Raw genomic sequence first — 24,548 nt, 5'->3', positions numbered from 1 at the left:
AAAAATAGAATTCAAAACCTGGGACAAACAGTAAATACAGTACAGAAGAACATAGGGCTTGAATCTGACAAAAATGACCCTGCAATCCGTATGACAAAACTGACCCAGGAAGTTGGAGGGACATTGAAGATCTGTACCATACTCAACACATAAGAATTGCCTCTTGTCTAGATTTTTGAAGATGGGGCCTAAGAAACTGGCAGGAGTCACCTGTCACTGCTGCCTCTGTAAATCTCAGGGCCACAACAAGACCTGTGCACTGGAGAGCCTCAACGAACATAGATAGGAGGCCAACCAGGTGACAGAATGTACCTAGAGACGGAAGATACAAGCATACTTTTGTTTTAAAAATTTTATCCACTTCTTACCATTTTTCTGATCTATTCAACTCAACTAGTATTTATCAAAAACATACCAAACCTCAAAACTATGAATTTTTAAAAAATTGGCCACCTCTTTGGACTTGAAATAATTGTTATTTGCCTTTGATTAATGGATGTTATGAACAAAATTCTCAAGTGTGTCACTGTTGGTCAGTGAGATATCACTTCTATGGATTTTGATAGACATGATGGAAAATAGGAGTAACAGTATTCACTAAAATTTTCTAAGTAAAACTAATTCAGACAGTTTCTATTAAATTTGTCTACAAGCTAAATATGTTTTTGTGTGTTAACAGGAAATAGTCATATATTTTAAAGCAAACTTAGGACAATTAGAGATGAGTTAATAAAAAATACCTATTTATTGTCATCAAACTCACAAACATTTTTTTACCAAATCTAAACAACTATTTTTCTTGAAAGAAGTAATTAGTTTTTCCTTAAGATATGATATATTTTTATACTATTATATGAAAAACCTAGGTGTTTTCCTTTAAAGATAATAACTGAAAATTCACATCTTTTACATTATAAAAATATACATTTTTATGTACAATAAATTCATGTATCAAAGTTACATAAAAGGAAAAAATTACTTTTTTTCATAGCAGTTGTACTGGAAAAGAAAAATAAATTTATAAGATATATTAAGAGCTTGGCCGTGGTTAAGAAGAGGTGAAATTAGAATTATAAAGACAACATTTTTATAAGAAAAATTAAGTCCAAGACAAATGGATACATAAACTGAAACAGGTATTCAATTACTGGATTATCTGAACTCTTAAATACATAATGCATTGCTTCTGATTAAGAAATTATATAATTCTAAAAATACTTCAATATTCATTTATTTGTCATCCTATAGATACAACCTTAGGTACTTTGCCATAATCCAATGGTCAAATTATCACTTACATGTCAATACTCCACACAATGTTGGTTAAGATTCCATAGACTTTAATAGTGAATGTCACTAAACATTTTTTAAAGCATAAGCATATTTTTTCTAGTAAAATAAAAGTTGGGACAATTATTTTATAAAACATAGGAAGCAATAAAGCATGGCATCTGTATTATGGACTTGCACTTGACCTGCCTGTACTTAAAGCCTATCACTGCCTTTGTGTAGTTATATAAATAGGGCAAGTTACCCAACTTCTAAGTATTTCTGTATTCTAATTTATAAAATGGAGATGATAATAGTAAGTCCCTTATAACATTACAGGGATAAATTTTTTATTCATAGAAGAGTACTTAGCATTTAGTAAGTGCTATGTACATGATTGCTCTAGTTATAAAATTATTATAATTAAAGATTATGATTTAATTGTGGTTCTTAAATATAACTCTGAAAATGACCCAGTGCTGACTCAGTATATAATTTCTAAAAATACTATATACTTCTACTCAAAGGTTAAGGGCAGTAATGTTTCTGATGATAAAGACAATGATACTGTTAAAATGGAAGAACAGTGGACAATATATATGCTCCATCACTATTTCTCCAGTGCATAGTAATGTGCCTTCCTGCACATAGTAGGTTCTTAATATGCTTTTATTGAAGGAATGAGTGAATCACATTGAATATCAAATATTAACACACCATTAAAATTTCATCTTAAGATTCAAACAACACGAGCATATTCCTCTGCAAATTCCAATATATGAAAAATTAAATTTCAGAAAGACTAAATTAATAATTGATTCCTCTGCTTAAATCCCTCTTAATGTTGTTTTGAACAAGATTTTACTAGGCAAATATTCTACTTGCACAGAATAGTTAAGAATCCACTGCCTGAAGTAGAAGCTGACACCTGGCAGCAGCTGAACCTTCCACATGTTCTTGCTGATGATCCTTCTTGCCTCTGTTAAAAGGTCTTGAAGGTTAAACAGGTAGAATCCTTTAATAATAAATTTCACACAGTGCAAGGCCACTACATTGCTGTCCAATCTTTCTTATTCTCAAGTTGAACTTATTTCTTGTCCATTTTCTAAATTATCTACAAATGAACCTTCAGAAAACTAGGTTCCAGCAAGATGGATTTATTATACCTAACATTCTAAGAAATTGGGGATAATGCTGAATCGATGTCTTTATTTATTTATTTTAAAATGTTACATTTTTTTAAGTCTTTATTGAATTTTTTTACAATACTGCTTCTGTTTTGTGTTTGGCTTTCTGGCCAGGAGGCATGCGGGATCTTAGCTCCCCTACCAGGGACTGAAACCACACCACCTGCATTAGAAGACGAAGTCTTAACCATTGAACAACCAGGGAAGTTACAAGTATCAGTGCCTTACAAGAGCTATACCTAGCCTGTGCTTCCATTGGGCTGATCTATCAAATATGGCACATGACTGCAGATACAGTTACTGAATATTCACAGCTGATTTAACTACATTTACTATTATAAAGCAGAGAAGGCAATGGCACCCCACTCCAGTACTCTTGCCTGGAAAAATCCCATGGACGGAGGAGCCTGGTAGGCTGTGGTCCATTGGGTCGCTAAGAGTCGGACTCAACTGGGCAACTTCACTTTCACTTTTCAGTTTCATGTACTGGAGAAGGAAATGGCAACCCACTCCAGTGTTCTTGCCTGGAGAATCCCAGGGATGGGGGAGCCTGGTGGGAGGCCATCTATGGGGTCGCACAGAGTTGGACACGACTGAAGTGACTTAGCAGCAGCAGCAGCAGCTGTTATATAGAGGACTGGAAATGCAATCATTAGCAAAGACAGTATACCATCCATAGATACATGGTGTAAATTCAAAGAATTCAGGCTTGTGCAGTTAAAACTAAGAAAAAATGACATAAATGGCTCTGGATTCTCACTTTCCCATATCCAATCTAAATCTTAACAGTTAAGCATTATCATCCAATCAATATCCCTTCACGTAAGACAAAACAAAGCTCCAAAAGCAAAAGTCACACATCCTAGGAGCTCTTTTTTTTTTTTGCCAGATAATCCATAAAAAATAAAATTCACATTAAATATCTTGTCATGTAATTACTTTCGGTTTAAATGTTTTAATCTAGGTATCCTTGGTTCTTTTCCTTTACTTTTAGGTCTTATCCTAATATTATTGTATTTTACATGAAGACAAATACAGCATCACACAATTTTATGCTTCCCAAAATATTTTTCAGTCACGTAAACCTGTTTTCTCTAATAAGGTTCAACAATGCAGTGTACTTTCAAAGGTCTCTCTATCAGGTTTGAAATAAATGAAGGTAATTACTCTACCATCTCTGAGAATATATTTGCAAAATAGAGTGGTGTATGAGACTGTGGAGGCATGATGGTTGTCACTAAAATTGAATATTCCTAGAAATATGGTTGTCTCATTAGGAATAAAATTAGGGCAGTCCAGAACTGTAAATTCCTTATGGAAAATGCTCTAAGGAATGGTAAGCATTCATGTAACATATCAGAATGGGAATGAGAGACAGAAGACAGGGGTAGAGGAAATAAAGAAAAAAATCAACAAAACTCAACCATTATCTTAATACTTGGATTACAAACCTGTATATGGGAATGAACACCTAAAAACAACTCCACTTTTTTCCACTGTGCACCTTGCTGTCCACTTTGAGCCCACAGTTTAGAAGTAACATTGTCTTTCTTGCTGAGTACCTGCAGAGATAAATCAAGTAAGAAGTATTGAAACATTGTGCCTCAATAAATTTTAAACATGTAGAATTTTCCCAGTATTTCTTTTAATTTTAATGTCAACATGAATCCCTGAGAGAAAAGCTCAGACATTTTTCATTAGATATCTTTGTTTTCTAGAACAGCACTGAGTCCCCCAGGGTACCTTACTAGCTCTGTGTAATAAAGTTGTGCACGAATATCTGTCAGTCAAGTCTGAAGTTATCTGGGCACCATTTAATTAAGAATTCTTAACTACCTTACCTTTTAAAATCTGATAGCAGGAAAAACTGGAAGTCTCAATATTGAATAACATTCATGTAGTCACATGAAAAGCACAGGATTATTTACTGAAACATAATTTTGAGAATGACCTTGTGTTCAGTGGGGATGGTGAAATTACAGTGGAAGCCAATTTAATTCCAACAACATGTATGGGTGATACAAGCAGGCATCTTCTTATCTAAGCCAGTAAGAGTTCCCCACCCAATAAACTCTCACCAGTACTACTGGGTAGGGGGGTGGTTCCTAGGTGGCACTAGTGGTAAAGAACCCACATGCCAATGCAAGAGACTTAAGAGACACAGGTTTGATCCCTGGGTCAGGAAGATCCCCTGGAGCAGGGCATGGTAGCCCACTCCAGTATTCTTGCCTGGAGAATTCCATGGACCAAGGAGCCTGGTGGGCCATGGTCCATAGTGTTGTAAAGAGTCAGACACAACTGAAGCGACTTAGAACATTCACACGAGTACTACTGGGCCTTCATTCTAAAGGCAAACTGAGACTCAGCAGATAAATAATCATGGCTCTTCATTTAGATGACACAAAAAAAGCCATCAAGGGAGTAACTGAGAAGAATAGTTTCACATTTTAAAATAACTGAATTAGATGATGTGTTTAATTATATCACGACATTACTTTTTAACAATACAAATATGTACAATGGAATTATTATTCACATAAAGGTGTGGGAAGGTTTTGGTTTTTGAGAGTGAAGTTAATTTTGAATGCTTTCATCATTGATTTTTAAAGATGTTAAATAGAAATGGTTATTTTTACAAAGTTAGAGTTTTCAGAGTCATACAAAAATTAGTATGCAGCTAGCAATAATACCACTAAATTTTTGGTCCATAAAATTCAAGCTGAATTTTAAACATATTAAAGTCAAGAAAACAGAATTTCTAAAAAATGTGAAAAATCATTTTTGAAGGATACTAAAATGAGTGTATATGAAATGGGTATTCTTTGTATGAATATTGCTGTACATACAGATCACTAAAGAAAACTGTGTTCATATAACATAGTACCAACATTTAATATCCTTTTATCCAGCCATGCACAAAAATAGGGATTATATGTATTACCACTGTAATTATTTGATAATTAATTGCCTATAAAATTTAATGCTGTTTTATAATTTTTCACCTACTAATGTAAAATCAAATTTAAAAAAAAGTCTATTTCAGACAATTAATCTCAACCACAAAATACACCCGGTTTATAATTCTTATTTTTCTGATGGAAACCCTGTAGTCAGTTGTATTGACTGTTTTCTCTAAAACAATTTTTAAAGAATCAGTGTAACGCAAAGGTAAATTATAACTTCAATCCACAAGCCTACTTCGATGTTTTCAGGTTATTATATGCACACATACATATACACAAACAAGTTTACTCTTTAACTGTTTTTGGTGGGAAGTCTCATCTATAATAAATAAAACTATTCTTCCAAAATTGATTTATAAATTTAACATATTTCCAATTAAAAAAGTAACATCATTTTAAAAATAAGATAGTTTATCTAATTTGGGGGGATATAATACTTAATATTGCCAGAAAAATCCTAGAATAATACTAAAATTACATCAAGCTACCTGAAAAGAAATGGATAAGCAGGTGATCTGCAGTGTATTTCTCTCTACTTATTGGGGAAAAGAAAGCAGGTAACTCAGTGTCACCTCTTTGCAAATATACTAAATATAGGGCTTCCCTGGTGGTCCAGGAGAAGGCAATGGCACCCCACTCCAGTACTCTTGCCTGGAAAACCCTATAGAAGGAGGAGCCTGGTAGGCTGCAGTCCATGGGGTCGCTAGGGGTCGGGCATGACTGAGTGACTTCACTTTCACTTTTCACTTTCATGCATTGGAGAAGGAAATGGCAGCCCACTCCAGTGTTCTTGCCTAGAGAATCCCAGGGACGGGGGAGCCTGGTGGGCTGCCATCTATGGGGTCGCACAGAGTCGGACACGACTGAAGTGACTTAGCAGCTGGTGGTCCAGGGTTGGGAGTCCTCCTGGCAATACAAGGGAGATGGGTCCAATCCTTGGTCCAGGAAGACCCCACATGTCATGGAGCAAGTAAGCCTGTGCAACGCAACTACTCGTTCTGCACTCTAGAGGCTGCAAGCCGCCACTGCTGAGCCCACAGGCCACACCCACTGAGCCTGCAATGCCTAGGGCCTGTGCTCCACAGCAAGAGAAGCCGCCACGAGAAGCCTGCGCACCGCACCTAGAGAGCAGCCCTGGCTCACTGCAACTGCAGAAAAGCCAGCGCACCGCTCTGAACATCCAGCACAGTCAAAAAAATTAATTTTTAAAAAAGATACTAGAAAGAGACAACAATGGAGTGTGATAAATAATTCTATATTGAATTAAAACTTTCCTACAAAAGATTCTATAGGGATAGTGGACAAGAAAAAGAATCTCTGAGTGAAAGATACATTAGAGTTGCCTGTGAGATTCTTGCAACCTTTTGTGAGTTTCAAACAGTTTAACATATATATATGTGTGTGTGTGTGTGTGTGTGTGTATATATATATAATTATTTTTTTTTAACCAAGAAACAATTTGAAAGGGACTATTGGAGAATGTAGCACCACTACATCAAAGACAAGAATGCACATCCAAATATCACCCAAGTGTTTATATTCATTTGTTGTGTTATTCACAGAGTATTGACTCTGAAACCTATATGACATATTTCAAGGTTAAAACAGTATCACACAGAAGCTGTAGCCTCAGAATAAATTCCATAATCATATACAACATTATAAACTATACCTCAATAATTTTCTTTTAAAAAAAAACCAAATGAGGTCAACTGGCTACTTGAGTTTTGAAACAAACCTTAAATTTTTCTAAATGGTTTTGACACACTTTTATATGTCAAATACATTTGAAAAAAATAGAAGAGAAAATAAAATGACCTAAAATAGACCATAATCATAAATAGGATAGTTAAAAAAATTCTATTAGATATTCAGGTCCAATTCTATGAAATTTTTTCAGTCATAATATTTTGAAACCAGTTAATTGTTGGTAATTGTCCATTTCTCATTTATTAGCAGACTATATATTTTAATAACACTAAATTGTATAGTATGAATTTTTATAGAACAAATTTGGAAAATCCCATTGCCTAAGCAGTACCTGGAGAGAACCAACTGTGGCACCATTCATATGAGTCCAGAACACCAGGGTACATTTTGGTCCCGTGCGTGAAATGACAGGAGTAAGGATATCAGCCATGTCACCAAATTTTCCATTTGAACTATCAGCATACAGGTACCAGCCGTCTGCAGTATTTCTGGGGAAAGGAGGATGTGTTTATCAGATAAAAACGAAGAAGAAAATCATAAATACAGTTTGTCATTGATCATACATTACAGTTCTGTAATTTGTCCTAAGAATATAACATGCTGTTTAGCATAATGACGACTCATAACCTTCAGCATAGACATTTTTCTATTTTAATTTTGAATCTATGCAGCATTGGTACAATGTGCAAAAATTATGGTAAAGGCTGAAATTACCAAATCTAACATGTAATGTGGAGAAGGCAATGGCACACCACTCCAGTACTCTTGCCTGGAAAATCCCATGGATGAAGGAGCCTTGTAGGCTGCAGTCCATGGGGTTGCTAAGAGTCAGACACGACTGAACGACTTCACTTTGACTTTTCACTTTCATGCATTGGAGAAGGAAATGGCAACCCACTCCAATATTCTTCCCTAGAGAATCCCAGGGATGGGGGAGCCTGGTGGGCTGCTGTCTATGGGATCGCACAGAGTCGGACACGACTAAAGCAACTTAGCAGCAACATGTAATGACTTGATCTTTTTTTTACAACAATACTACCAATATTCTGATCAGTTTTGTAGAGCTTATTTTTATGAGTGTAAAATGAGGCTGTGTAACACTGAAAACATTTAGAAGAGGCATAAAAATGTAATTATAAATAATTAAAGCATGAAAAAGAGAAATGAACTGTTCTATTAACTAGTCTAAAGTCTTTCAGGTTCAAATTTATTTTCTCTATTAATTTAGGTCAGTTTTACTTAAACATTTTAATTAATTGGTAGATAATTTTTAATGTGTATCTTTTCTCTCTGAATTTCATACAGGAGAGGGAAACTAATGATGGAAACAAATATCAGTGTAATCTTGCCATAAAGGATAGAGTTTATACCCCCATTTTAATTATCAATTCAAAAAAGAGATAAGACATGCTATGCAACACGGAGCTTTTTAAAATATTAAATAAGGAAGTGATTCCTCAAATTTCAGGCATTCTGGCATTCTTTCACTTCTTTGATTAATTAGCTTTCACAGCACTTTTTCACCACATGTGACACTAGTACCATAGAATTTAAACTTGCTACTTATTAAAACCATTTGGAAAGCTGTATAACTTCTAGAGGAAAGTAGTATGAAACATTAATAGAAAAGAGATGGAGAGAAAGAGGAAAGTGTTCATTCAGTCACCACATATTAACTGAGTCAGTCTTTCAAGTCTTACTTGTCCGGCAGTGGGAATGTGATTGTGGACAAGAGACATGCCATGGTTGAGCCCTGGCACAGCATTTACTAGATGGCAATATTAGGCAAGTTATTGAACCTCTCTGAACCTACTGCTTTCTTCATTTATAAAATAGGATAGCTCCATGTTATTAACAAGAGTTAGAAATAAGTGGAACCTCTAACATAGTACCTGGTCCATCTAATATTTTTAATAAATGAGAGTTGTGATGTGTGATTATGTTTATGTCACTAATTGCTGCTAATGGAATAAAGAGTTTAGTGTCCTATGGACTACATAGGTTATGAATTAAGATTATTTTTAAGAGGCAGGATTATTACATTAATTTGTCAGAATTGTGTGTCAATGACTAAACCGTTCCAGCTTTTTTCCTTGTGCATGCTTAATATCCCAGGATTTCACAGATGCTGAGAACAAAGATGAATACATGAATTATTCAGTGGTTCAGGATTCACTGAAATTCAGCTCCATTTCTGTAGATTTTTTTCCCCGAAATTGGCAAACTGACTCTAAGCTTAATATAGATATCCAAAGAACTAAGAATAGCCATTTTATCACAAAGGAGAACAAAGTTGAAGAATTTACTTGATCAGATATCAAGATTCATTGTAAAGGTAGAATAATCAAGATAGAGTTGTATTGGGGTAAAGACAGAAAAACGGGCCAGAGAAATGGATAAAAAAGTCTTAAAATTCTATACATATTTGTACATCTGATCTATGAAAAGCTTAGTTCTTCAGAGCAGTGAAGGAAAGGACAATCCTTTCAATGTGGATTGAATAAATTATGTAGTCCTATGGGGAAAAAAGAAACCTTGACCCCTATTTCACAGCATTAAAAAATAATAAATTACAGGTAGAATATACCTGAAACGTGAAAAGTAAAACAATAAAGCTTGTCGATGCTTTTTCCAGTGGTCATGTATGGATGTGAGAGTTGGACTGTGAAGAAAGCTGAGCACCGAAGAACTGATCCTTTTGAACTGTGGTATTGGAGAAGATTCTTGAGAGTCCCTTGGACTGCAAGGAGATCCAACCAGTCCATTCTGAAGGAGATCAACCCTGGGTGTTCTTTGGAAGGAATGATGCTAAAGCCAAAACTCCAGTATTTTGACCACCTCATGCAAAGAGTTGACTCACTGGAAAAGACTCTGATGCTGGGAGGGATTGGGGGCAGGAGGAAAAGGAGACGACAGAGGATGAGATGGCTGGATGGTATCACCAACTCGATGGATGTGAGTTTGAGTGAACTCCGGGAGATGGTGATGGACAGGGAGGCCTGGTGTGCTGCGATTCATGGGGTCGCAAAGAGTCAGACACGACTGAGTGACTGAACTGAACTGATTATATAACTACATATTTATATAAGGAAGAACAGGATGAAATACCGCCAAATGGTAATGTTTATATCTTTGAGGCCATGACTATTTCATCTCTTACACAGTGTCTGGTTCACTCTCAACAATACTTGATACTCTCAAAAATACTCAATAGTCTCAAAAATACTTGATAAGCAAAAAGTACTTTAAAATCAGTATAGCACATACGGAAACAAAAACACCAAGGGAATACTAGAGCTGTAAATCAGATGATATTATGCAAGAAAATTTTATAATAATATGTTCCAGGCTAGGGGAGAAAAAATATAAAAAGACAGAACAGTATGAATAGATTTGGAGACCATGGAAGTATTTGGTGACTAAAAGTCATTATTCTAGCAACAATAAAAGCATCTAATCAATAATTCTTCAACTGGAGGTCCTTGTACTAATTTCACAACAACTAGACAATGAAAAAATACAAATGCTTCATTTCCCCCAACAATACAATTTGAGAAAATTCAATCACAATAACAAAAGTAAATGAATTATTGGAACAATTCTAATTATATTCCCTTGAAATATCCCCTCACCTGCAAAGAAAAAGAAAAAGGGAGACATTTCAGGAGATCCATTTGAAAAATGCAAACAATACAACTGCATTTGTGTTTTAACACTGCCCTATGAACACTGGGCTTCCCCAATGGATCAGCAGTAAAAGAATCTGCCTCCAAGGCAGGAGACATGGGTTCGATCCCTGGGTCAGGAAGATCCACTGGAGGAGGAAATGGCAACTCCAGTATTCTTGCTGGAAAATCCCATGGACAGAGCAGTGTGGAGGGCTACAGTCCACAGGGGGGCAAACAGCTGGACACAGCTGAGCAACTGAACATGCAGAAGCACTCTACACAGTACCGATGTAAAAGTATACCATCTGGTCACTAGTTTTATATGCCTTAATTGAAGACATATGATGTATGTATGATGTCTAATGGAAAATGAAGAATGATCCAAGCACATGCCTGAGATGAAATTATTTGAGCACGTACCTGCAAAGGAAATCAACTCCCCCCCTGGAAAGAGTACAGCAGTAATGATCACACCTGACAGTGCTGTCACTCATAAAATATCAGCATCTCTCTCCCAGCCTTCAAACTGTCTTTTCTCATACAGGGCAGGAAGGATGACGTTTTATAGAAATATACCTTTTCTAATAAAACACAGCATAAACCACAGTAGTAAAGGTTTAAAGAAAGCACAGCTTTATATCCAAGTGTCACAAAAGTAAAGATCCAGGCGATGATACAGAAGTCATTAAAAAGTCATTATAAAAAGAGATCTGATTTACAGTCATGCTGTTTTTTTAAATGTTGCCTAAGCATCATAGGATAATCAGTTTCTAGACCCTCAGTATTACACAGATTAAGTGATTTAAAAATTGACATTTCCTTCTTATTTGAGAATCTCCTGGGTATTCATCTTATTTAAAATAGTAAGGAAAAAAATACACCCTTGCATGGACAAATCAAAATATACAGGTACAGTATGAGGGACATATTCTTCAGGCTTATTCTCTGTGTTGAGACATATCTTATAATACTGTAACAGGCTATTGGAATATACCTAATGGTACATGAGTGACTGAAAGTTGTCATGAACTTGATTACCTTCATGAGTAGCGGAGAATACAAAGTGTTCAACAGTACAATTCTCCTGGGGATTTCCATAGTATCACCCTCATGTCTGCAATGAGCCATCCTTGCCATGTATAACTGCTCCCCACCCCTCCTACGAGCTCCATGATCCAATCTACCGACTGCTGGAGTAACCTTCTTAAATAAGATAGCACACTCAGAGTTCTCATGTGGGACTTTTAGAATATAAGGGAAAAGGAACATTCCTTCTTGAGTGTCAGGACATGACGCCACCCCCATCCCTGACCCCACCCAAGTCTGAAACCAGATGTATAGGATTCCAAAATTCCACATATGTCCTCTACGTTCTGCTGGAACATTGCAAAAGACCGAAAAAGAAAAAAGTTCTATTTGATCTTATTGGTCCTTTACAATGTACATTTGACTCTACCATCTGGCTTAGAAATCTACAATACACCTTTACTTACTCAAAGTGAGATCCCTGAACTAGATTGTATGTTCCTGGATTGCAAGCACATAAGAAGCCTTGGTAAAATACACATCAATTCATTACATACACTGTCTGATAAGCTGACTGTTTTGTTTCATTTTTTTAATAGTTAGAATTTCTTGATAAAGGAAACAGTGAATTAATTTGCTTCTGGCTCAGGCTCCTTGATATCATCATTTTCTTGTAACAAGCCTGTCCACGGAGCAGTCTTTCATAATGAGAAAAAGTGAGTTAGTCGCTCAGTTGTGTCTGACTCTTTGTGACCCTGTGGACTGTAGCCCACCAGGCTCCTCTCTCCATAGAATTCTCCAGGCAAGAATACTGAAGTGAGTAGGCATTCCTTTCTCCAGAGGATCTTCTCAACCACAGAACCTAGGTTTCCGGCATTGCAGGAGGATTCTTTACCATTTGAGCCACCAGGGAAGCCTCTTTCAGACTGAACTGGTATCTTACTGGGGGTCAGAGAACTTTTTTTCTGTAAAGGCCACACAGAAAATGTTTTAGGCTTTGGGAGCCATATGGTCTTTGTTACAGCTATTCAACTCTGCAGCATGAAGGCCTCCATGGACCACTTAAATGAATGATTATAGCCATGTTCCAAAAAAAACTACACTAACAAAAACAGGCATTAGGCAAAAACTGGCCCATAGACCATAGTTTATTTAGCACCATTCTTTGGATAAAAGTCATCAGGATCTGAGAAATAACTTTCTATACTAACATCCAGCTTGAACTTTCATATATTATTTAACTCAGCCACCCAGATTTATACTCATTGTATGTGTTCATGCAGTTACTTGAGTATATCATGTATTTCCTTCTCTCTGTCTGCCTTATGTTGGTCTTTCTTCTGGACAATGTATAACCTCTGTTGCTGTTCAGTCACCCAGTCATGTCCAACTCTTCACGACCCGATGGACTGCAGCATGCCAGGTCTCCCTGTATCTCACCATCTCCTGGAGTTTGCCCAAGTTCATATCCATTGCATCAGCCATCCAACCATCTCATTCCCTAAGATGAGATGAGTATAACCTCTATCCTTAGTCTTTTTCCTAAAGATTTACCTTCCATAGCATCTCTCAAGTATATTCTCCTTTCTAAGCCTTCTTAAATCCCTTGACCCTAAATTCCTTGATTCAAAATCACTCCCTCACCCAAGAATTCCACATCATTTTGTACATAACTTTTTAGATGCATTTTTCATATTAGATTTTAGTTCACTGAATATGAAGCTAAAGTCTCACATAAACACATGAAGGCATATATTTTAACTTAACCTATTACGGTATCTAGAACACCTTGTAAAATGGCTTAAACTCAACGGGTGCTTAATAAATATTTCCTGAATGTGTTGCTAAATAAAAGCAGTAGATATTTCTTGCTTTTCTATAAAAAAATTCTTCTTTACAAATACAATTTGCACCACAAATGTGAAAAAGGGATTTACAATTTGAGCAGTGCCTTTTAGATTTCTCTTTCCTAGTCTTATGAGACAAAAAAAAATGAAAAAAACATTTGTTGAAATTTTACATAACCACCTGGGGTTTTATCAATACAAAATTTAATAACAAAGGTATTAAAGCCAACTGTTTTAATTAGGAGCATCCATGGTTCTTGTTTCAATATTCTATGACATTCACTGGAAAACAGCTCTTTGTGAGGCAAGAAGAAATGTATTTAAAAGATAACAAACAACTGATAAATATAGAGGTCTTATATGGAAACTCCTAAATTTGCACAACACAGCTGTATTAATCATCTAATTCCAAAACAGGAATTTAGAATGCTCATGTATGTATATTCTTTGTTGAATAGATTTCAGACCAAAGAAACACTAGTTTCTACAATGTATAAAATATTGGAATTTTTAGGTCAGACTTTAAATTAGTATGCCTTTAAATTAGGGAGTATTAAATAATAGTTTATTATTTGATACTTGCAACAAGACTAAGAAAGTAGGATTATTCATTTCTATTTCATACATGAGATAACTAAAACAAATTGGCAATGGTAATTCTTTGGCAAAATACTGAAGTGAGGACTGGGGACTTAGATTCATCACTCCATGCTTTATACTCTTCTTAAAATAAGAACACTTGATTTATGCTTAGATAGAACTGACATTTTTACAAAATAATCTTCCTATTCAAGTATGTATTTCCACTTATCTATTTTTCAGTGTTCCTAAGAAGTTATTTTTTAAACTATATTATTTTAAATGTTGAGTTTGATGGTTTTTAACAACCTTTTACATCTGTATAACCACCACACAGGATATAGAACATTTCTCTTACCCCAGAATATCTCCTTCTAGTTGTCCTATAAGTATGGTGTCTGAATTAGCAGCATCAGCCTCACCTGGACACTTTTTAAAATGCTAATTCTTGGGCCCTATCTCAAACTACTGAATCAGGAACTCTGGGGTAAGGTTCATTCAACAAATTTTTCAGCTTATTCTGGGGCATGTTAAATTTTGAGATCCATTGCTCAAAATTTCTACCAGTTAAAAGTTGCTAAATGAAGATGCTAATCCAAAAGGAATATGCAGAAAAATAAATATTCAAGCTTCATTAGCCTTCCTGAAATGAACACTCTAAAGATGATAACTTTGAGATTAAAGAATTTTTTTAATAATGTTAGAACAAAAATACATTTTCCATTATATAATGTGAAAAAGGCCTTATGTTTTAGTAGTAGAAGGAGAAGAGGAGGAAAAGGAGGAAGAGAATAAGAAGGTGGGGACAGTAGGGAGGGGAAAGAAGGAAAAGAAGAAAATGGTTAGGAGAAGTAAGATATCCATTTGCAAAATAATGAAGTTGGACCTTTACCTTTATATCACACACAAAGATTAACTCAAACTAAATCAAAATCCTAAACATAAGAGCTATAAAACTCTCAGAAGAAAGTTTAGAGGAAGACTTCCCTTGGGGGTTTAGTGATTAAGACTCTATGCTCTCAGTGCAGGGGGCAGAGGTTCACTCCCTGGTCAGGGAACTAAGATCCCACATACTGCATGGCACAGCTCAAATACAGACTAGGGAAAAAGCCTCATGACATTGAATTTGGCAGCTATTTGTTGGCTATGATACCAAAAGCAAAGGTAACCAAAGAAAAGATAGATAAACTGAACTATGCCAAAAGTAAAGCTTGTATGCATCAACGAACACTAACAACAGAGTGAAAAGTCAACACATAGAATCTGAGAAAATATTTGCAAATCCTACTCTGATAGATTAATATCCAGAATATACAAAGAACTCCTATAATGCCACAATAAAAAACAAAAACCCCATTCAAAATGAGCAAAGGACATGAATAACTATGCAAATTAGCTAAGCACATATAAAGATAGTCAATGTCACTATCATTAGGGAAATACAACTCAAAACAATGTGATATCATTTCACACTCACTGGGATGGCTATTATAAACACCTCCCGGGAGGGGTGGGGGGGAATGCTGTCAAGAACGTGGAGAAAGATGTTTATTATATATGTAAAATTGTATGTTAGATATATTTTGTCATAATAAAAAATTTGAAAAGACTTTAATAGGAAGCAAATTAAAGATCTTGTTATTTTTCTGGGGAAAAAAAAAGCATTAGCATTATTTGAATCCAATATTTAATATCTTCCAATACTTGCTTTATTCCTCTTACCATAATTATATAAAGAAAATATTTGTTGTTATTGTTCAGTCGCTCAGTCACATGGACATTTTATCTTAAGCATGGTACACATAAAATCAAATCTCCTCTAATTTACCCAGTGGATCTTACCAGTATCATCATTTTCTACAGGCTCCATGTCATGAAACAGATTAAGAAGCCCAACTATATTCAAGTTTTCTTTCCTTCTACTGGCCACCTAATTTAGTTTTACAAATATAGGAGTTGAAAGTCGAAAGAGAAATGAGGATAAGCAGACGTATAGCATTCTGTATCAAAATATATATACATATGTCTATAATGGAGAGATAAAAACTGCTTGGACTTATTTTCCTTTTGAAAAGCAGTTTGGCTGATTCCATAATCTAAAATGAGCATAAGCCTGCTAGCGTCAAGGAGGTAAAAGAAATGTACAAGCCATCTCTGTTAATAGGCAATAGGGTGGTCAGATGTAAATGACAACCACAAGTATGCAAATGAGTCATATTTTCCAGTCAGATTCTTATTCATTCAACAATATCAGGGTCTGATAAAAACTAAAATGTTCTATGCTCAAATTTTAAATGATACCTGTATTTGAATATTTTTCAATATTATTAAAGCTATGGTGCCTTGAGATTAAGCACTTCTAACTTTTTACCATTTTTTTAAAATGCCACACTGTACTAGAGATTAAATTAGCAATAAAGCATGAGTGAGGAGCAGCTATAGAGGACTGGAATGCAAAAGCAGGAAGTCAAGAAACACCTGGAGTAACAGGCAAATTTGGCCTTGGAATGCGGAATGAAGCAGGGCAAAGACTAAGAAAATGCACTGGTCATAGCAAACACCCTCTTCCAATGACACAAGAGAAGACTCTACACATGGACATCACCAGATGGTCAACACCGAAATCAGATTCATTATATTCTTTGCAGCCAAAGATGGAGAAGCTCTATACAGTCAACAAAAACAAGACCAGGAGCTGACTGTGGCTCAGATCATGAACTCCTTATTGCCAAATTCAGACTTAAATTGAAGAAAGTAGGGAAAACCGCTAGACCATTCAAGTACAACCTAAATCAAATCCCTTATGATTATACAGTGGAAGTGAGAAATACATTTAAGGGCCTAGATCTGATAGAGTGCGTGAGGAACTATGGAATGAGGTTTGTGACACTGTACAGAAGACAGGGATCAAGACCATCCCCATGGAAAAGAAATGCAAAAAAGCAAAATGGCTGTCTGGGGAGGGCTTATAAATAGCTGTGAAAAGAAGAGAAGTGAAAAGCAAAAGGGAAAAGGAAAGATATACGCATCTGAATGCAGAGTTCCAAAGAATAGCAAAAAGAGATAAGAAAGCCTTCTTCACCAATAATTGCAAAGAAATAGAGGCAAATAACAGAATGGGAAAGACTAGAGATCTCTTCAAGAACACTAGAGATAACAAGGGAACATTCCATGCAAAGATGGGCTTGATAAAGGACAGAAATGGTATGGACCTAACAGAAGCAGACGATATTAAGAAGAGCTGGCAAGAATACACAGAACAACTGTACAAAAAAGATCTTCACCACCCGGATAATCACGATGGTGTGATCACTCACCTAGAACCAGACATCCTGGAATGTTAAGTCAAGTGGGCCTTAGAAAGCATCACTACCAACAAAGCTAGTGGAGGTGATGGAATTCCAGTTGAGCTATTTCAAATCCTGAAAGATGATGCTGTGAAAGTGCTGTACTCAATATGCCAGGAAATTTGGAAAACTCAGCAGTGGCCACAGAATTGGAAAAGGTCAGTTTTCATTCCAATCCCAAAGAAAGGCAATGCCAAAGAATGCTCAAACTACTGCACAATTGCACTCATCTCACATGCTAGTTAAGTAATGCTCAAAATTCTCCAAGCCAGGCTTCAGCAGTACGTGAACTGTGAACTTCCTGATGTTCAAGCTGGTTTTAAAAAAGGCAGAAAAACCAGAGATCAAATTGCCAACATCCGCTGGATCATCGAAAAACCAAGAGAGTTCCAGAAAAACATCTATTTCTGCTTTATTGACTATGCCAAAGCCTTTCACTGTGTGGATCACAATCAACTGTGGAAAATTCTGAAAGAGATGGGAATACCAGACCACCTGACCTGCCTCTTGAGAAACCTGTATGCAGGTCAGGAAGCAACAGTTAGAACAGGACATGGAACAACAGACTGGTTCCAAATAGGAAAAGGAGTGCGTCAAGGCTGTATATTGTCACCCTGCTTATTTAACTTCTATGCAGAGTACATCATGAGAAAAGCTGGACTGGAAGAAACACAAGCTGGAATCAAGATTGCCAGGAGAAATATCAATAACCTCAGATATGCAGATGACACCACCCTTAGGCAGAAAGTGAAGAGGAACTCAAAAGCCTCTTGATGAAAGTGAAAGAGGAGAGTGAAAAAGTTGGCTTAAAGCTCAACATTCCAAAAACGAAGATCATGGCATCTGATCCCATCACTTCATTGGAAATAGATAGGGAAACAGTGGAAACAGTGTCAGACTTTATTTTTGGGGGCTCCAAAATCACTGCAGATGGTGACTGCAGCCATGGAATTAAAAGATGCTTACCCCTTGGAAGAAAAGTTATGACCAACCTAGATAGCATATTCAAAAGCAGAGACATTAATTTGCTGACTAAGGTCCGTCTAGTCAAGGCTATGGTTTTTCCAGTAGTCATGTATGGATGTGAGAGTTGGACTGTGAAGAAGGCTGAGTGCCGAAGAATTGATGCGTTTGAACTGTGGTGTTGGAGAAGACTCTTGCGAGTCCCTTGGACTGCAAGGAGATTCAACCAGTCCATTCTGAAGGAGATCAGCCCTGGGATTTCTTTTGAAGGAATGATGCTAAAGCTGAAACTCCAGTACTTTGGCCACCTCATGCAAAGAGTTGACTCACTGGAAAAGACTTTGATGCTGGGAGGAATTGGGGGCAGGAGGAGAAGGGGACGACCGAGGATGAGATGGCTGGATGGCATCACTGGCTCGATGGATGTGAGTCTGAGTGAACTTCTGGAGTTGGTGATGGACAGGGAGGCCTGGCGTGCTGCGATTCATGGGGTCGCAAAGAGTCGAACACGACTGAGCAAATGAACTGAACTGAACTGAACTGAGGAGCAGCTATGATGTGTAAAACTATCTATTGTCCTGCGTTGCACACAGAAAGCTGACCCTCAGATCTCTGTATTTGTAGAGAGAGCAGATAATTTGGCTCTGGTTCTTAACCTTCTCACAATCACACTGATTAAGGGGATTCATATTGTGCCATGAATTCCCTGTGCTAGGCCACCGGAGTTCAACATCAGTATTTTAAAGCCTTGTATACTTTGTTAAGGATGATCATGAACTATCATTCTTTGACCTTCATGTTATTCTACAGCACTGCTCATCAGCAATTGCTGTTATCAGTTATTTATAGTATCATTTGTCTGTGTTGGAAAGGGCAATCTAAATTCTGAATATACAAAAGGTGTAGATCATGTTAGAAGTATCTGAAAATGTAAACAAACACTACCACAGTGTTTGTGGCTAATCCTCTGTTTTTCTAATAACGTGAATACAGAATGTCACAACTGGAATCTAAACTAAGGCAATGCTAGTAATGAAATTAACGTGGTACAAGCTAGAACAGTTTAACGCTGTTAAAAGGGAAATCTTTTTTGAATAGAATGTGAACAGTGCATGGGTCTAGTCCAGGACAACTTGGGAGCAGATATTCTACTTCATAAAAAGCCTCTTGTGTCCTTTCATTTTAAATCAATCTTTGAAATACACCAATGATATTGACACTACTGGGCAGTCATTTGTTTCAAAAATTTTGCTGATAAAAATTGAATTACTAAATTTAATATTTAAATTTAAAAATAATTTAATAATAAATATCATTTAATTTTTTTAAAATCTACATTTTTTAATTAACTCACTAAAAGCTTTCCCAGAATATTAATTTGAGTTCATGATATCCTAACCAACCGGATAACTGTGTTTCATTAGAAAACTTTGTGTTTAACTTAAAATAGACTGAAAAGTAATCCCTGGAAGAAAATTTAGATCCCTACTTTAGTATCAGAAAATTTTATTTTAAACTCAGTGATTTCTCCAAAGAAATTATAGCTCAAAATATTTTTCTCTGTCTTCTTTTTCACAAGTACTGCATACATCTCATGTAAAATATATCCAGAGTTAATAAGTGCAATATATCTATGCACATGAGTTAAGAGCATATCAGGAAATAATCCATAAAAGCACCATAATTCTATCTAAAGCAGTTTGGACAATAGAACTAATTTTATCATCAAAATTTTATTATTGTCACCAATCTCCTCTGGCTTTGCTTTTGGCTTTTATTTATTTTTTAAGAACTCCTCTATTGGTCCAAATAGTAAATGCTTCAATTGTGTTGACTTTTCATCATCCCTATTTTCTCACAGTTACTTAGTATGCAATCAGCACAATGGTAGGTGTTGTAAAATAGTCACATTCTCAGCACCCTTTTTCTCAAGATACAGTATCATGAAGGCATTAGACAAATAAACTAATATTAGCGGTATTCTCAGACACGTGCTGGAATACAGCTAATACCCAGAGAAGAACTATTTGGATTTGACTGGAGAGAGATCAGAGAGTTTCGCAGAATTGACTTTCAACTAAGTTTGAAAGGATGGTTTGGAGATTGTTGAAAGAAAGTACCATGCATGACACAGAGTCCCACATTTGGGGAGTAAACAGATTCACTAGAAGAACAGGAGAGGGGGCTAATGATGATGTGGCCAACATAAGAAGCCTGAGTCACACAAGAAAATACCTTAGTGATGAATGTATTAATTAACCTTACTCTGGCAATCACTTTGCAATATGCACATATAGAGAATTATTACATTGTATAACTTAAGCTTACACAATGCTGTATTATCAGTTATATCGAGATAAAGTTGGAAACAAAAAAAAATCATAATACCAAGCTAAGGAGATGAAGAACGTCAACTTAGATGTTGGCTAAGTGCCTCAAACTAAAGAACTCAAAACAGAATGAAGGATCTTTTTCTGTTCCCACAGAAAGGTCCTATTGGACTTCTGTCAACCCAGGCTTCTAAGTTAAAAACTAATAATGCTCTTTAGCAGCTCTTTTTTCTTTTTCCTTGCATTTCCAGTTAGTCCAATTGTGTTGCATTTATATCATACAAGCATTACATCAGCTTCTCCAGCCTTTCCTCTTTTTGTCCTTCTTAATTTCACTTCTTACTCATCACTTGAAGTATTTCAACAATGAATTAGCCCTCTAGCACAAAATGCTACTCCAATCAATTACTATTACCAATAACTTTAGAAAAGCAAATTCAAGCACATCTTTCCCTTCATTAAATGTTTTATCATTCTGCTATTGTAAAGTAGCTCCAGTTCTGAAGACCTCTATAGAATGTGTCATCCAGGTTCCATTAACTTCTGACTTGCAATTAGAATTGGCTGGTATAAGATACGAGCAGGAGACTAGAAGGTGGAAAGAAAGAGCATTCAGGGTATTTATTCTCACAATCCTAGTCCCTTCCGTCTCTACCTCACCATTTTTGGAGCAGGGAGCCACAAAGTGAAATAGAGAGAGAAAATCCACCAGAAAAAGAATTCAGAGTAACAATAGTAAAGATGATCCAAGATCTCAGGAAAAGAATAGAGGCACCAATGGAGGTGATACAAGAAATGTTTAATAAAGAGATAGAAAATTTAAAGAACAAACAAAGATGAATGATGTGATAACTAAAATATTTCAAATACACTAGGAGGAATTAATAGCAGAATAAATGATGCTGAAGCATGAATAAGTGAGCTGGAAGACAGACTGGTGGAAATCATTGCTGCAGAACAGAATAAAGAAGAATGAGAAGAAACAAGGGCAGTCTGAGAGGCCACTGGTGCAACATTAAATGCACCACACTCATATTATAGGGGTCCCGGAAGGAAAATAGAGAAAGGACCTGAGAAAATATTTGAAGAGGTAATAATTGAAAACTTCTCTAACATGGTAAAGGAAACACTCAAGTCCAGGAAATACATAGAGTCTCCTAAAGGATAAATCCAAGAAGGAACACATCAAAACACATATTAATCAAATTGATAGAAAGTAATGACAAAATCACTGCAGATGGTGACTGCAGCCATGAAATTAAAAGACGCTTACTTCTTGGAAGGAAAGTTATGACCAACCTAGATAGCATGTTGAAAAGGAGAGACATTACTTTGCCAACAAAGGTCCATCTAGTCAAGGCTATGGTTTTCCCAGTGGTCACGTATGGATGTGAGAGTTGGACTGTGAAGAAAGCTAAGTGCCAAAGAATTGATGCTTTTGAACTGTGGTGTTGGAGAAGACTCTTGAGAGTCCCTTGGACTGCAAGGAGATCAGTCCTGGGTGTTCTTTGGAAGGACTGATGCGAAAGCTGAGACTCCAATACTTTGGCTACCTCATGCGAAGAGCTGACTCATTGGAAAAGACCCTGATGCTGGGAGGGATTAGGGGCAGGAGGAGAAGGGGACGACAGAGGATAAGATGGCTGGATGGCATCACCGACTCGATGGACATGAGTTTGAGTGAACTCTGGGAATTGGTGCTGGACAGAGAGGCCTGGCGTGCTGCAATTCATAGGGTCGCAAAGAGTTGGACATGACTGAGTGATTAAACTGAACTGAATGACAAACAGAAAACTACTGATTATTACTGCTCCATGATGGCAGCATAGTATAGCTGCTATTTTATTTTTGCTTGGTGAAGTTCCATGCAGTTCTTTAAAATCAGCTCAAAAATCCATTTTTATAATGTTTTTTTTTTCCTTTGTATACGATCAACCCTACTTCCTCTGCACCCAAGTAATATTGTACCTTCTTAATGGTCTTTATATTTTCTTTTAAATGATACCTAATTTTTTAAATGTCTCTTATCTATACTCAAATTTAAAATTCTTGCATATCTTTCTCTTATTTGCATAAAGTATTTCTCATAACTGGTATGCAGAAATCTCTCTTAAATTGTATTATATCTAGAAGTAACTATTCTTAGGGAATCTCAGTGATGTTATGACTATATCAATAGTTTACACATTATGAAGTCACTATAGTCTTATAAAAATTTGACTGCTGCTGCTGCTGCTAAGTCGCTTCAGTCGTGTCCGACTCTGTGCAACCCCATAGACAGCAGCCCACCAGGCTCCCCCATCTAGATATAGACAAATTTGAAAGATAACAATGATGATAAAGATTTTAAAATCTTGACTCTGAATCCCAACCTTATTATCCCAGAAACTTTATTACTGTACTGTTATACTACAAATAAAATATCTAAATATTTTTAGCTGTTTAAAGAGAACATTAGGTATATATACTCACTCTTTTAATCTTATGATTATAGAATTTTAAGAACTCTTTATTTTCTGATGATTAATAACAATGAGAAAATAAAATTATAAAAATGAAAACGTTTATAATAATTATGCCCATTAAAACAAAGTTCATAGAACCTAGTACATTTTTAATGAGATCATTAATATTGCTTACACTTCCTTAATTTAATTTTTATTATTATTGTTATATCTCACCTTATTCTCAAAATATACTGCTATTTACAAAAATAAGATATAGTGTAACATTATAAATTAGAGCTTCCGTGGTGGCTCAGTGGCAAAGAATCTGCTTGCCAACGCAAAAGACACGGGTTTGATCCCTGGTTTGGGAAGAACCCCTAGAGAAGGAAATGGCAACTAACTCCAGTATTCTTGCCTAGGAAATACCATGAACAAAGGAGCCTGGTGGGCTACAGTCCATGGGGTCACAAAAGAGTTGGACATGCCTTAGCAATTAAACAACAATAACAACATCATAAACTAAAAGATAAACACACATAAATGTACACTTTATTCTTACACTAAATGGAGCCACAGATAAAACTAGATCACGAAATGCATTTTATGTTATACAGAATCACTAACATTAGATTAAAATTTTCATTCTAAGATTTCTCTGAGTCAATATGAACAAGAAAACATAAACAGCAACATAATTCAGAGACTCAAGAAAACACAAAGCCAAAGTGATTGTATTACCCCTTTGGCATCAGTGAATTCTTACAGTCACAGGAAATAAACACAACACTTTTAAGGGTCTGTATTTTTCAATATGACAGAAAGTTAACAAAGGTAAAAAAGTAACCAAAGTTAGAAGCCCATTTTTGGAGCCATTCCTTTATGAGTATCAGGGCAAAACAACAACAAAAAAGTTTTCTGTGTAAGACCTGGATATCTTTTAACAGTGTCTCCAGACAAGTCCAATGTGCTGCCAGTTTTGAGAACCAGAACTTGGCTAAACAAATGGGTCTTCACAGCATGGCTGCCAGATGAGTGGCCTCACCTGGGAACTTAAAAATGTAAATATTAGGATCCAACCCAGACCTACTGAATCAGAACTTCTAGAGTGAGCCCAAGATTCCTGTCTTTTAACAAGCTCTCCAAGTGATTCTGATGCGTGATGGGGAACCACTGGACTAAAACAATTCCCAGGAAAGCAGAATGAGATTGCCT

The 24,548-nt window shown here is 36.1% G+C and overlaps 1 protein-coding gene across 1 annotated transcript in view; it reads right to left on the bottom strand.

Moving 5' to 3' along the window:
- The window catches only part of MALRD1 (MAM and LDL receptor class A domain containing 1), a 603,405-nt gene that overhangs the window by 392,388 nt on the left and 186,469 nt on the right, over positions 1 to 24,548 (bottom strand). The window contains exons 23-24 of the mRNA XM_052651192.1: positions 7,461 to 7,617; positions 3,908 to 4,018 (exon numbers count right to left, since the gene is read on the bottom strand). Coding sequence (XP_052507152.1) covers positions 3,908 to 4,018; positions 7,461 to 7,617 — 268 coding nt within the window. The remainder of the gene's footprint in view (positions 1 to 3,907; positions 4,019 to 7,460; positions 7,618 to 24,548) is intronic.

This window comes from Budorcas taxicolor, chromosome 13, assembly GCF_023091745.1.
Source record: "Budorcas taxicolor isolate Tak-1 chromosome 13, Takin1.1, whole genome shotgun sequence".
Lineage (NCBI taxonomy): Eukaryota > Metazoa > Chordata > Mammalia > Artiodactyla > Bovidae > Budorcas > Budorcas taxicolor.
The sequence above is the reverse complement of the archived record's forward strand: the minus strand, read 5'-3'. Positions and strand labels throughout refer to the sequence as shown.